Source organism: Thamnophis elegans, chromosome 17 (assembly GCF_009769535.1).
Source record: "Thamnophis elegans isolate rThaEle1 chromosome 17, rThaEle1.pri, whole genome shotgun sequence".
Classification (NCBI taxonomy): Eukaryota; Metazoa; Chordata; class Lepidosauria; order Squamata; family Colubridae; genus Thamnophis; species Thamnophis elegans.
The window spans coordinates 13,008,984-13,022,120 of record NC_045557.1 but is presented as its reverse complement, the minus strand read 5'-3'; the positions used below and the strand labels follow the sequence as shown (position 1 = coordinate 13,022,120).

Genomic DNA, 13,137 nt, shown 5'->3' with positions numbered 1-13,137 from the left:
AACTTGCAAACTATGGAATGGATTTTCAACTCCCAGAATTCCCTAGTCGTCATTCTTTAAAATACATGGACTTCAGCTCCCAAAATCCCCTAGCCAGCATTGAATTCTGGGAGTAGAAGCAAGTGGCTGAGATTTACAACCTCTGTATTAGAGTGACTGCAAATTCAGGGATGTTGAACTTCGAGGCTTGAAAGCCCATCATCCCCACTGAGATGAGGGGGGTGCTGGGGGGGTGGAGATGAAGGAATTATGGGAGTTGTAGTCTGGGGTTGCATCCACCCACATGCAGAAGGAATGATGCAGTGACCATTGCAGAATAGTTTCCACACTTAGCAACGAAAAGCACACGAGGTGGGGGGGAATTTACGACGCTGGAGTTTTTATTTGGGCGCCCTAAAAGAAAGGCGACCCCAAAACTGCCCACTGGATGAAGTAGATTGACCGGAAGTGGACAACTACAGGCAGAAGCCAGCGCCCTTTTCCAACATGGCGCCCACCGTGCCTATAAATTGACGGCTCGCCAGGAGGGCGCTAACCGGAAGTTGCGTATGGCGTTCTTCCGTCTTTGTTTCTAAAGCGCTGTTTCTCTGATCGCACGAGATGCCGAATCTTTAAAAGCATCGGTCATAGACCCACAACGCCGGATCCATCTTGAGTTTGAAGGACTGGCCCGAGCGCTGCTTCCCCAAGCGCTCTCTCGGCCGGCCGGCCGCCCTTTCAAACTCAAGATGGAGGCGCCTAGGCCTCTCTCTCTCTCTTTCTCTCTCAATTGAACTGCTCAAAATGGCCGCCACCGGAAGCGCAGGTCATCCTCAGCGCCCGGCTTCCGGCTCCCGGTGAGGAGAGGCGCGCCGGGGGCGGGGCTTGCCTGTGGGTGGCTTCCGCTCCCCCGTCGGGCCCCGCTGTCCGTGAGGGGAAGAAGGCGGAAGTTGCGGGAGAGAGGAAGGCGGGCGGGCGGGCGTTCGCGGTGCGCGCATGCGCCGATCTTCATGGAGCGCCGAGGGGCTCCGAGGGACGGAGGGCGGCCCAGGTGAGGACGGCGGCCCCGGGAGGGGCGGGGAAGGGTCCGCGGGTGCCCCCGGTGGGCTTCCGACTCCGTCAGCCATCTGCTTCTTTGTCCCGGAGGCCTTTCCCGGTTGGCTTTTCCTGCGGCCTTTCCTAAGCCAGGATGCGAAGGCCGGGCCCCTCCCACAAGGAGACTAGGTGGGGGTTGAGGCTGGGGTCCCCCTCGGGGTTGGGGTCCCCATGAGGCCTGGCGGGGCGATGGGGGAGCCGCTGCCCGCTCTGGGGCTTCCTTACAGCACAGAAAACCCCACGGAGGGGTCCTTGGAGGTCATCTAGTCGAGCCTTCCCAGGCCAATGAAGCCCCCTGGTTGCTCCTGGGACCCCCTGGAGGATCTAGGGTGGCTGGGGATCGGTGGCAAAGCCCGCCAGATGTTCGGGCTGGGTCCGGCCCTTTGGGTGTCCCTCTGGAGCCTCCCCCCAGGGGCAGGTGGGGAGGGGTCAAAGGTCATCCTCCCAGGATGGGGGCTCTTCCAGGCCCAGCTTCCCCCTTAGAATGGACGGGTGGGGGGGATTCCTGTCAGCGAGGGGGATGATATTATCGTTGAGGTTGATCATCGCACATTCAGCCAGGTGTTTGGACAGGGTTGGTTTGGCATTCTTGTCTACCTAAATCAAGTCATGATTATTAATATAGATATTTGGTTAATCTTTGGTGAGATTCACAGCCTTTGGGGCTGGTTGGTAGCTCAACAGCTTGAGTCCTAATCAAGGACCTAGGAACTGTTAAGGTAACTTCGGAGGATATAAACTGTTCCAAGTAGGGTGGATTATAATAATAATTGTTATTATTCTTCATTAAACATGAAACTCAGTCAACTGGACCTTTAAAAATGCATCACAAATACCAGTGATTGGTGCTAATGGTTGATACGGGTTGCTGCCAGCATCCTAGGTATCATCATCATTATTATTACTATTATTATTATTCATCACACAACAAACCAGATGTTCAGACTGGGTTTGTTTGTCTTTTTGGCTACCTATATCAAAATATTATTATTATTATTATTATTATTATTATTATTATTATTATTATTATTGTACAATTGTATCACAGCGGCCAGGTGTTTCGCCGGATTTGGCATTGGTTACTAGTCGGGCCCCACCCAGGGGCCTAGGACGTCGTAACGTATTTTCGTAATATGCGTGCAGATCCAAGCAGTGCGGCTTTTTGCATTTGACTGATGGTGATTTTGTCAATTTTTAACTGTTTTAAATGTAATTCCAGTGCTTTTGGAATAGCACCCAGTGTGCCAATTACCACTGGAATTATCACTGCTGGTTTGTGCCATAGTCGTTGAATTTCGATTTTTAAGTCCTGGTATCTTGCGATTTTTTCATGTTCCTTGTCGGCGACCCTGCTATCACCTGGTATTGCGATGTCTATGATTGTGACCTTATTTTTCTCAACCAGTGTGATGTCTGGTGTATTATGCGCCAGTATTTTGTCCGTTTGTATTCGGAAATCCCACAAGATCTTGACCATCTGATTTTCGGTGACTTTTTCAGGCTGATGTTCCCAACAGTTTGTTGCTGTTTTAATATTATAATTTTTGCACAAATTCCAATGGATCATTTGTGCTACTGAATTGTGCCGCAATTTATAATCAGTCTGCGCGATTTTTTTACAGCAGCTGAGTATGTGATCAACAGTTTCATCAGCTTCTTTGCAAAGTCTGCATTTGGCATCAGAGGATTTTTCGATTTTGGCCTTAATGGCATTTGTGCGGATAGCTTGTTCTTGCGCAGCCAGGATTAGTGACTCTGTTTCTTTCTTTAATGTACCTGTTGTTAACCATAATCAAGTTTGTTCACTGTCCACTTTATCTTTTATTTTTTCCAGAAATTGGCCATGCAGTGCTTTGTTCTGCCAACTCTCCATTCTTGATTTCATCGCATCTTTTCTGTATTCTTGTTTCATCTGTTGGGCCTTCAGTAGATTTTTGTTCTTTACTTCGATTAATAGATGTTCTTGACTTTCTTTTAAATAATCAGCCAGTGCATGTTTTTCTTCTTCAACTATTTGCTTCACTTGTAATAATCCTCTGCCACCTGATTTTCGGGGCAGGTACAGTCTATCAGTATCACCACGTGGATGTAAACTGTAGTACATTGTCATTAGTTTCCTGGTTTTTCGATCCAAAATGTCCAAATCAGCTTGTGTCCAGTTAACTACACCAGCTGTGTATCTTATAACTGGTATTGCCCAGGTATTTATGGCCTTGATTGTATTTCCACCATTCAATTTAGATTTCAAAATTTTCCTAACTCTGTTGGTGTACTCTCGCCTGACAATAGTTTTTACTTCTCCATGCTTGAAGTTATCCAACTGCAGAATGCCTAAGTATTTGTAGGCTTCATTTTCGTTGCATTTAATTAGTTGGCCATTGGGCATTTCAATTCCCTCACATGCAGTGATTTTGCCTCTCTTTATGGATACAGTGGCACATTTTTCCATGCCAAACTGCATTGAAATATCGGTGCTGAATACTCGGACTGTGTTTGTCAATGATTGGATTTCTATTTCTGACTTTCCATAGAGTTTCAAATCATCCATATATAGTAAATGCGAAATGTATTATTATTGTTGTTGTTGTTATGTTAATCTTTGGTGAGATTCACAGCCTTTGGGGTTGTTATTGTTGTTGTTGTTGTTGTTGTTCGTACAATCAGCCAGATGTTCAGGCTGGGTTTGGCATTTTTGCCTACCTATATCAAGTTGTTATTATTAATCGCACAATCAGCCAGATGTTTGGGCTGGGTTTGGCATTTTTGCCTACCTATTGAGTCCATGCCAAGGACCTGGGATAGGCAGATCTGGATGTTTGATGGTGTTACAGGTATCATTGCAGGATGGAAGCAGTTCCAAGTAAAGCCCCCTTCTGCAATATGATGGTGATGGTTGATTGCAGTCAGCCAGAGGTTTAGACTGACATTTTTATCCACTCCAGCTCATTGTTATTGTGGTTGGTCGCATGGCCAGATATTCAGGCCGGATTTGGCATTTGTGTCCCGTCCCCCCTTTTGAGTGCTTCCTGAGGACCTGGGAGAGGCAGATGTTTGATGGGGTTAAAGGTTTCATCGTAGAATGAAAGCTTATGGATGGATGGTACCTAGTCAGCCAGATGTTTACACTGGGTTTGGCATTTTTGTCCGTCTCCAAGGACCTGAGAGAGGCAAATGTGGATGTTTTGAGGTGTTCAAAGTCTCTTCACAGGATAAAAGCTTATTATTCTTATGGTTGGTCACACAGTCAGCCAAATGTTGATAATATCAGGGTTCCAAATAAGACCCCCCCAAAAAAGAAGACTCCAAGGCTTGAAGTTCTTCAAAGTTCCAATTCATTATAGATATCATATTGGCACATCTGGGAAAACCAAAATCTGAACATTTCCAGGTTTTCCCTACCCAAATGAAAGTCCAAATCCCTGCCATTCTCTTCACTATGTCCATCACGTGGCCCAATCAGGCACCGTCCCAACTGGAGATGCCTCCCAGTCACACCCCTCCAGATGCAGGGCAAAATGTCCTTGATTGTCTGAGAAAGGAATATTATTATGACTATATATCTCCCGTACTCCATATAATCCCCCCTCCCGTTTTCCCACAACATTGAATGTGGCAGGCCTGAAGGAAGGCCCAAGGCAAAGACGCTGGTTCTGGCATTTTTGTCCACCTCTGGAGTCTTTCCCAAAGTCCTGGGATAGGCAGATGTTATTATTTAATAATATTAAAGGTCTTGTCCGCAGGATGTAAACTGCTCCATGCACAGCTGCCTTTTGCAATTGACAGAGGTAGATTTTGTCAATGCCGGTAGTACAGTATTACTGTGTATTATTGCAGCCATGAGTCAAATGTTTAGACTGGATTTGGCATTTTTTAATCCACTATCAAGTCCTTCCCAGGGACCTGCGATAGGAGATGTTATTGTTTACTAACATTAAAGGTCTCCTTGCAAGATGTAAGCTGTGCCAAGTCGAACTGCCTTTTGCAATTGGGTTGCTGGGAATTTGGTTCGTACCATTGTGGTTCAAGTGGGATTCCAGATATTTTGGAATGGCACCTATTACTATTGAGACTACCTTTGCTTTCTTTTTTGCACAGTCATTCTGTTTCTATTTGCACATCGTTGTATTTTGTTGTCTTTTCCAGTCCCCCCCACTTCTCTTCTGATGGATCCAGGTTATTATTATGGTTGGTCACACAGCCAGCCAGATGTTTAAATTGGATTTGGCATATTTTTTATCTGCCTCTCAAGTCCTTCCTAAGGATCTAGGACAGGCAGATGTTCTTTGCTGGCACCAAAGGATGGAAACTGTTCCAAGTTAAGCCATCTTTTGCCATTTCCTGATGAGGAATTTGTCAATGCCGATTACGATGATGAAGTCGATGTCCCACCTTTTTTTTTTATATGGTCACTTTCAATGTGAGATGAGTGGCATATAAATTTAATAAATAAATGTTTCTGGAGATTCTCAATCATCCAGGTCATGGTTTTCCTAAAGGGCCTTTTTTTTTTTTTTCAAGAGGCGACTGACATTCTGGACCAGAAATATTTATTTATTTATTTATTTATTTTATTTATTTGTCTTGTATGCCGCCCACTCCCGGAGGACTCCGGGCGGCTCACAAAAGACAAGGGAAAGGGGGGAACGAGACAAAGACAACATATTAAAAACAAAACCAACATTCACAATTTCCGTGGAGGTAGATGCTTCTCAGCTCCCCCCAGCCTGCTGGAACAGCCAGGACTTGAAATAACTCAAGGCAGCAAACATATCATATCTGTACATTCCAGCTCTTATTTTCTCCACAACAACCTTGCTTTGTTTACTGGTTTACAGAAGAAAAGAGTGGAAATTTGGTTGTGGCTAAAGCCCCAGGTTAGAAATCATGAGATAGCAAGTTCTAGTCCCACCGTAGGCATGCAATCCGGCTAATTTAATTTAATTTCGTTGTACCATGTGCAATGACAATGAAGGAAACTAAAAGTAAACTAGGTGACTTTGGGCCAATCACCAAGAGACAGTGAGTACTAGCCCCACGTTAGGTATGAAAGCCACCTGGGCGATTTGGGGTCAGTCACCAGGAGACAGTGAGTTCTAGTCCTGCCTCCTAAAAAAACTGGCTGGGGACCTTAGGTGAGTCCCTCTGCCAGGCCTGCTGTGGGAAAATGGGAGGGGGGATTATATGGCGTATGGGAGAGATATAGTCTAAATAACATTCCTTTCTCAGAGAGTCAAGGACATCTGGCCCTGCACACGGATGGGTGTGGCTGGGAGGCATCTCCATTTGGGGTGGTGCCTGATTGGGCCACGGGATGGACATGGCTAGTCTAGTGAAGAGAAGGACCAAGGGAGACATGATAACAGTCTTCCAATATTTGAGGGGTTGCCACAGAGAGGAGAAAGTGGAGGGAGGGCAAGCTATTCTCCAAAGCACCTTTGAAGGCCAAACAAGGAACAATGGATGGAAACTGACCAAGGAGAGATTCAACCTAGAAATAGGGAGAAATTTTCTGACACTGACAATTAACCCTTCGGAAATTGTGGGAACTTCATCACTAGAGGCTTTCAAGAAGAGACTGGACTACCACCTGTCAGAAATGGTGTAGAGTCTCCTGCTTGGGCGGCGGGGGGGTCGACTAGATGATCTACAAGGTCCCTCCCAATTCTGTTAATCTGTTAAGTACTCAGCATGACTAGTCTAGGGAAGAGAAGGACCAGGGGAGACAGGAGAGCATCTTCCAATATTTGAGGGGCTGCCACAGAGAGGAGGAGGGGGGTGTCAAGCTATTCTCCAAAGACCCTTAAGGCCAGAGAAGGAAGAATGGATGGAAACTGACCAAGGAGAGATTCAACCTGGAAATAAGGAGGAATTTCCTGACAGGGAGGACCATCAACCCATGGAACAGAAGTTGCCTTCGGAAGTTGTGGGAGCTTCATCCCTGGAGGCTTTCAAGAAGAGAGGGGACTGCCATCTGTCAGAAAGGGTGTAGGGTCTCCTGCTTGGATGGGGGGTTGGACTAGATTGCCCCCCCCAAGGTCCCTTCCAACTTTGTTAATCTGTTACGTGGGTGCTGGGCAGGGACTTGTACTTTCACTTGGGTGGGTGAAAGCTGTCAGATTCAGGTTTTCCCAGATGTGCCAGTAAGGCATCTCTAATAAAATGGTACTTTGAAGAACTTCAAGCTTCGACGTCATCTTTCATTGGGGGCGGGGGTGTTACTTGGAACCCCGACACCCTCATTCTCACCCCAACTATTGTCACAGGGCTGTTTTTGGAAAAATAGGAGTATTTTACATGTGCTTGCTGCCTTGAGTTATTTATCAATTGAGCTCAAAATTGGATGTTAAGTGAAATGTTTGTTAAGTAAGCTTTGCCCCATTTTGTGACCCTTTCTTGCCACTGTTAAGTGAGTCATTGCAACTGAAAAGTTAGCAACATGGTTCTTAAGTGAACCTGGCTTCCCCGTTGACTGAAAAGGTGGCAAAAGGTGATCACGTGACCTGGGGGGGACACAGTGATGGTGACGATCATAAGTATGAACCACCTGGAGTTTGGTCACATGATCATAGGGATGGCACAAAGGTTGAAAGTTTTTTAGTGCTGTTGTAACTGAGCAGTCACTAAATGAACTGTTGTAAGTCGAGGACTGTACGTGAATCTACCTCTGGTGATTTGGGGGGGGGGGCAAATGAGTGAATTTGCCCATCAGGGTTTGACTGCTCTTCTTAGTTAGAATAGAATCGAGCTGAAAGGGACCTTTGAGGTCTTCTAGTCCAGCCCCCTCCTCAAGCCTGACACCTATACTATTTCTTTAGTGGAAGTTGATTTCTTTTCCCTATAGGCGACGTCATCTCAGGTTGTGGAGAGCGTGTTCTGACCCAGGCTTCCCCCAAAAGCACGAGGCAGAGTCCTTGTCCCTACCAAACAAATGTATTAAACGAATGTGAATTCCTCTCACTCAAATTCAGCCAAGGCCTGGCAAACAGTCTTTCAAAGGAGTATTTATGACCACAGAACTTATCAGGCTTGGAAAGCTGCCATGTAAACATTTCCCAAATGAGGTGCTGTGCAAGGAAAGACTCTGGGCACAGAGTCTCTGGGATTCACAGACAGATCTTCACACTCCTGAAACAAATTGTTTCCCGCAAAAGCCCACCCCCCCTTTCGCTCCTCTGTTATGTCCTCTGGGAGGGGCCAATCACCTTCTACCTGCGGCTTCACTCCCAAGTCAACCCTGATTTCTCAGCTGTTCTTTTCTTGCGGCAGCTCTGCGCATGCGCACCCTGGGAACAAGCTCCAGTTGTTCTTCTGCCTCACTGCTGTCTAGCTCCGTAAGCACCTGATCACTGCCAGATGGCATCGGCTCCGTCTCTGCCTCCGATGCAGAGCCCTGGTCCGAGCCTTTCCCAGCCTCCAGGACCGGCCCATGCTCCTCCCCAACTTCCTCACTGTCCAACTCTACCGCCAGCTCCAGTCTCGCCTAAGCATGAAAGCCAGCAGGACTGTTTTATGTCGGTCCTCACAGGGTTGTTGTCCTCCTTGGTCTGGGAAGAAGAGGCAGTAGGATTAGGTGCCTTTGCTACCTTCGGTTGTACTTTTAAAGGTGGGATAAAAACATACCATATTTTTTGGAGTATAAGACCCACCTTCCCCCCCCCCCCCCCCCAAAAAAAAGAGGGTGAAAATCTAGGTGTGTCTTATACACTGAATACAGCATTTTTGCCCTCCCGAAACCCCGCTCCCTTTGCAGAAATGGATGTGCAGAGGGTTTGGGAGGCCTGGAAAGTGCTCCTGGGGGCTGGGGAGGGCAAAAACGAGCCAAAAATGGGCTGTTTTTTGCTCATTTTTGCCCCTCTAACCCCCCAGGAACACTCTACAAGCTTCCCAAAGCACTGCATGCCCTCTTTTTGTGTGTGTATGTGCGCAATGGCAGCCCCATGTAGAACATATTGCAGAAGTCTATTCAGGAGGTGACTAGGACGTGAATGACAGTGCGTAGAGCCTCCTAGTCTAGGAATGGGCAAAGACCCTTCTGGGGAAGGCAGGTTCACTTAACAACCAGGTTACTAACGGAACAACTGTAGTGTTTCACTTAACAACTGTGGCAAGAAAGGTGGGGCAAAACTCACTTAACTGCCTTGCCTAGCAAAGGAAATTTTGGGCTTAACTGTGGTCGTAAGTTGAGGACATTTGTCTTCATGAATGTGTTTTGTCTTTTTCTTTCAGGTTTTGGGTGAAGTAACTCTGAAGGAGGAGTAGGGAAACGACGTCCAGGGTGAGGTTTTCTGATGCATAACCGACTAAAGAAATGAAGGGGTGAGAAACATATTTTGGATGTGTTGTTAGCCATAAACAACGGCAAGTTTCTTAGCCCAGTTTTGCTAAAATAGGATCCGAGCCGGAAAGATAAATTAATATCTCTTTATTTATGCATAAGTAAAATGGATGCAAGGTGAGAGAGGCCTTTATAAAGATAAAAAATCACTTTATATACAAGTGATATATACCGTATTTTATATATAAAAATATATAAATTATACACACACACACACAGAGACATACATATATGCAGGTTTTGGTGTATTCGGGTCTTTTCCTGTGTAAGATTGAGAGTATCTTGGCGACCTTTAGACGAGGTCCCACTCGTTATCTTCAGGCTGGTGTCTTCGGCCTTGTGACTGTGCGAGCAAAGCGTGATCGGAGTTGCCGTCCCTCTATAAATACTGGTGGGGGTGTGTGGAGTGCTGGCTCTGTTGCTGCAAGCAGATTGGTTGGCTGTGTTGTAACATCTTGATAAGTTGATGGAGTTTGCAGATTAGTCAACTGTTTTGTAACCACCTGTTACCAAAGCCCGGGATGTTACACCTCAACCATCTGCTCAGGACATTACATCACAGAACTCAGGAGGTTACAACACAAAGGCTCAGGATGTTACAACGCATCTAACCCCCCAGGAGGTTGCAGCACAGGACTCAGGATATCACTACAATAGAACTCAGGAGGTCATCAGACAGCCCATTACCCAAGTCATTACAACACAAAAGAACAATAGGCACACAGCCAGTACCTCAGCCACACAGGAGGTTACAAAACAGCTGACTAATTTGCAAACATCAACTCCATTAACTAATCAAGATGTTACAACACAGCCAACCAATCTGCTTGCAGTAACAGAGCCAGCACTCCACACACACACACCAGTATTTATAGAGGGACGGCAGCTCCGATCACGCTTTGCTCGCACAGTCACAAGGCCGAAGACACCAGCCTGAAGATGACAAGTGGGACCTCGTCAAAACATCGCCAAGATACTCTCAATCTTACACGGGAAAAGACCCGAATACACCAAAACCTGCATACCTGTACCCGTGAAAATCTATGAATGTATGTATGTATGTATGTATGTATGTATGTATGTATGTATGTTTGGACACCTCTAGTCAAGACTTTCTGATGTCTGAATGCAAAATTTATTGGGTACATCATTTTGGCACTGATGAAGGCAAAACCAGTTCTACCTAATTCCCGCGCAACCCCACATAGTTACAGTATGGATTTCCCCCTCCTGCTATTAGTGCAGGTCGCATTGTCCAGTTGAGTGTCATTATTTTTCTATGAGAAAAAGTCTCCGGTCTTGGCAGACACCTGCCGATGTGTCCTTGGCTCTCATAGCTCTTCTTCTCGAAGTATGGTTCCTCTGCTCACAACTCTTTCGTCCCCTCAACATTCTGAGGGAATTATCTATTTTGTTGCTGCCATCTAACCTTTTACCAAAGGTATAAGATGCACCAAGCTTTTGGGAAGGAAAACAAGAAAAAAAATCTGTCTCTGCCTCCCAGCAATTTGCCTCCTTGCAGCAAACAGCCTGGTCAGCTTCAGCAAAGCATGATTTAGCGCCCCCCCCCCCCCCTCAGTATAAATATATATCTGAGCCTTTGGTGGATAGAAACACTTTTTGGGGGAACAAAGGTTCTCCAGATGTGGTGTGCTCCAAGTTCTTCCCTTGGGTACTCACACTACATAGAATCAGGGCTGGAAGGGACCTTGGAGGTCATCTTATCCACCCCCCTGCTCAAGGAAGGTGTCCATATACTATTCATGTCAAACGGCTGTCCAGTCACTTTTTTTAATTAAAAGTTTTTTTTTATTTTAAAATTTCAAAACAAACACAACACAAAGAATCCTCCTTCTTTACATACTGTAGAAAGTGTATCAGTTGGTTACAAAAAGCTTTCGTGCGTCTCTTCCACTGTCATCACAAAATTCGTATTAATTCAAGTATTTTAAATCAGATATTTTTATACATATTACCATCATCATACCTCCATTTTCATTTGACTATAATTGTTTAAATGGCCTTCATCATAAAATGTACCAAGATTTAAAACCTGGCCACGTACTGGCATTTCATTTGTTATTTCTAAAATCCTCCAATAACACTATATCCTTATGACCTATTCTGACTAAACATCAATAATATTTAGTAACAAAAATTTCTAATCCTCCTTTTCAAATCACTGTTTACAATTTACATCCAGTTTCCTTATTTGTACACATACATACATACATACATACAAACACATTGTTATCATTATCCCTCCTGCATTTAACTCTATCTATTATCATAGCATTTCCCCTCCTAATGATCAAAACTTAGCTAAATTCAACTTAGTTCTTTTTATTAACCTTTATATATAACCAAATAATTTCTAATCTTCCTTTCATAGGTATTGTTAGGAATATAATCTAACGGTTGGGTTGGCAATATATAAATCATGTAACAATGCTATATTTAAATCATACTGTAAAATGTGATTGGTTGCTGTTTCCTCAATCGGCCATAAGAGGGAGCCAGAATGACTGTTAGCTGTTTGTTAGATGCTGATCTGATCTGAGTGTTTTGGAAGCTGGCTGTTAAAAAGTGCCGTGGGCTATTGTAGGTTTTGCAACTGCTAGCAAACTTTGAGTACCGGGCTGTTTGTATGATTATGGACTATGTTATTTGGATTATCCCTTAACTGAAAGACGTTGATGACTGACTGTCTTATCCGTGTATGACTTGGACTGTTTGATGGACTCTGATACCTCTATTTCCACGAAAGTAAAAGCCTATTTAAACTGCAGTGTCTCTGTATACTGGTTTGTGTGTTTTCCAACACAACTCTCACAATGCTTCTCTGAACACACTAGCTCTCCCAATGGAGAGCTTACTTAACAGGTACCATTCAATATCCATATCCAATTGCTACTTGTCATACCAATACATATGTATACATTATTATCATTATCAGTTGTTTATTTAACCATATCATCACTAAATTTATCTAGTTTTAGATTATACACTTTCATCTATCAGCCTGTATCTTTCCAGTAGCAGAGACTATTCAGTCTCTTCTTGAAAACTTCCAGTGTTGGAGCATTCACAACTTCTAGAGACAGGTTGTTACACTAATTAATCATTCTCCCTGTCAGGAAGTTTCTCCTTAGTTCCAGGTTGCTTCTCTCCTTGATTAGTTTCCATCCATTGCGTCTTGTCTTGCTTTCAGGTGCTTTGGAGAAAACTTGACTCCTTCTTCTTTACGGAAGCCCCTCAAATATTGGAAGGATGCTATCATGTTCCCCCTAGTCCTTGTCTTCAGTAGGCTAGATGTAACCTCAATCATTCATCACACAATTTAACCTTCAAATCCTTTATCATCTTCAATCCCTTGTCCAACCAAAGTCCAGCAAAGCAGGGTCTGCCTGACCTTCAGGAGGGACGCCCTAGAGCAGCGGTCACCAACTGCTGGTCCACGAGAAAATTTTGGTGGTCCGCAGAAAAACTATTTGCATTTTTTATATTGCCCTCAATCAGGGGTCCTCAAACTACGGACCCTGGGATGGATACATGCAATGGACGCTTGTGTTGCTGCAGGGAGTCTCCCCCTTTGGGGTCTTTTTGTGTGGGTCGGAGGGGGGCAGAAATTCCAACTTGGGGTCTGCTTCAGCCTCCTGGTGGGGGGCTTTGGGCAAAGGCTGGAGGGAAGTGCCGTTGGTGGCGAAGAGCCGGAGGGCTTCGTTCCA

The 13,137-nt window shown here is 45.1% G+C and overlaps 1 protein-coding gene across 4 annotated transcripts in view; it reads left to right on the top strand.

The window, feature by feature from the left end:
- The first annotated feature begins 894 nt into the window (after window positions 1-894).
- The window catches only part of USF1 (upstream transcription factor 1), a 28,896-nt gene continuing 16,653 nt past the window's right edge, over window positions 895-13,137 (top strand). For all 4 annotated transcript variants that reach the window (XM_032234146.1, XM_032234144.1, XM_032234145.1 and 1 more), the window contains exons 1-2: window positions 895-1,030; window positions 9,301-9,390. In XM_032234146.1, coding sequence (XP_032090037.1) covers window positions 9,383-9,390 — 8 coding nt within the window. In that variant the 5' untranslated portion in view covers window positions 895-1,030; window positions 9,301-9,382. The remainder of the gene's footprint in view (window positions 1,031-9,300; window positions 9,391-13,137) is intronic.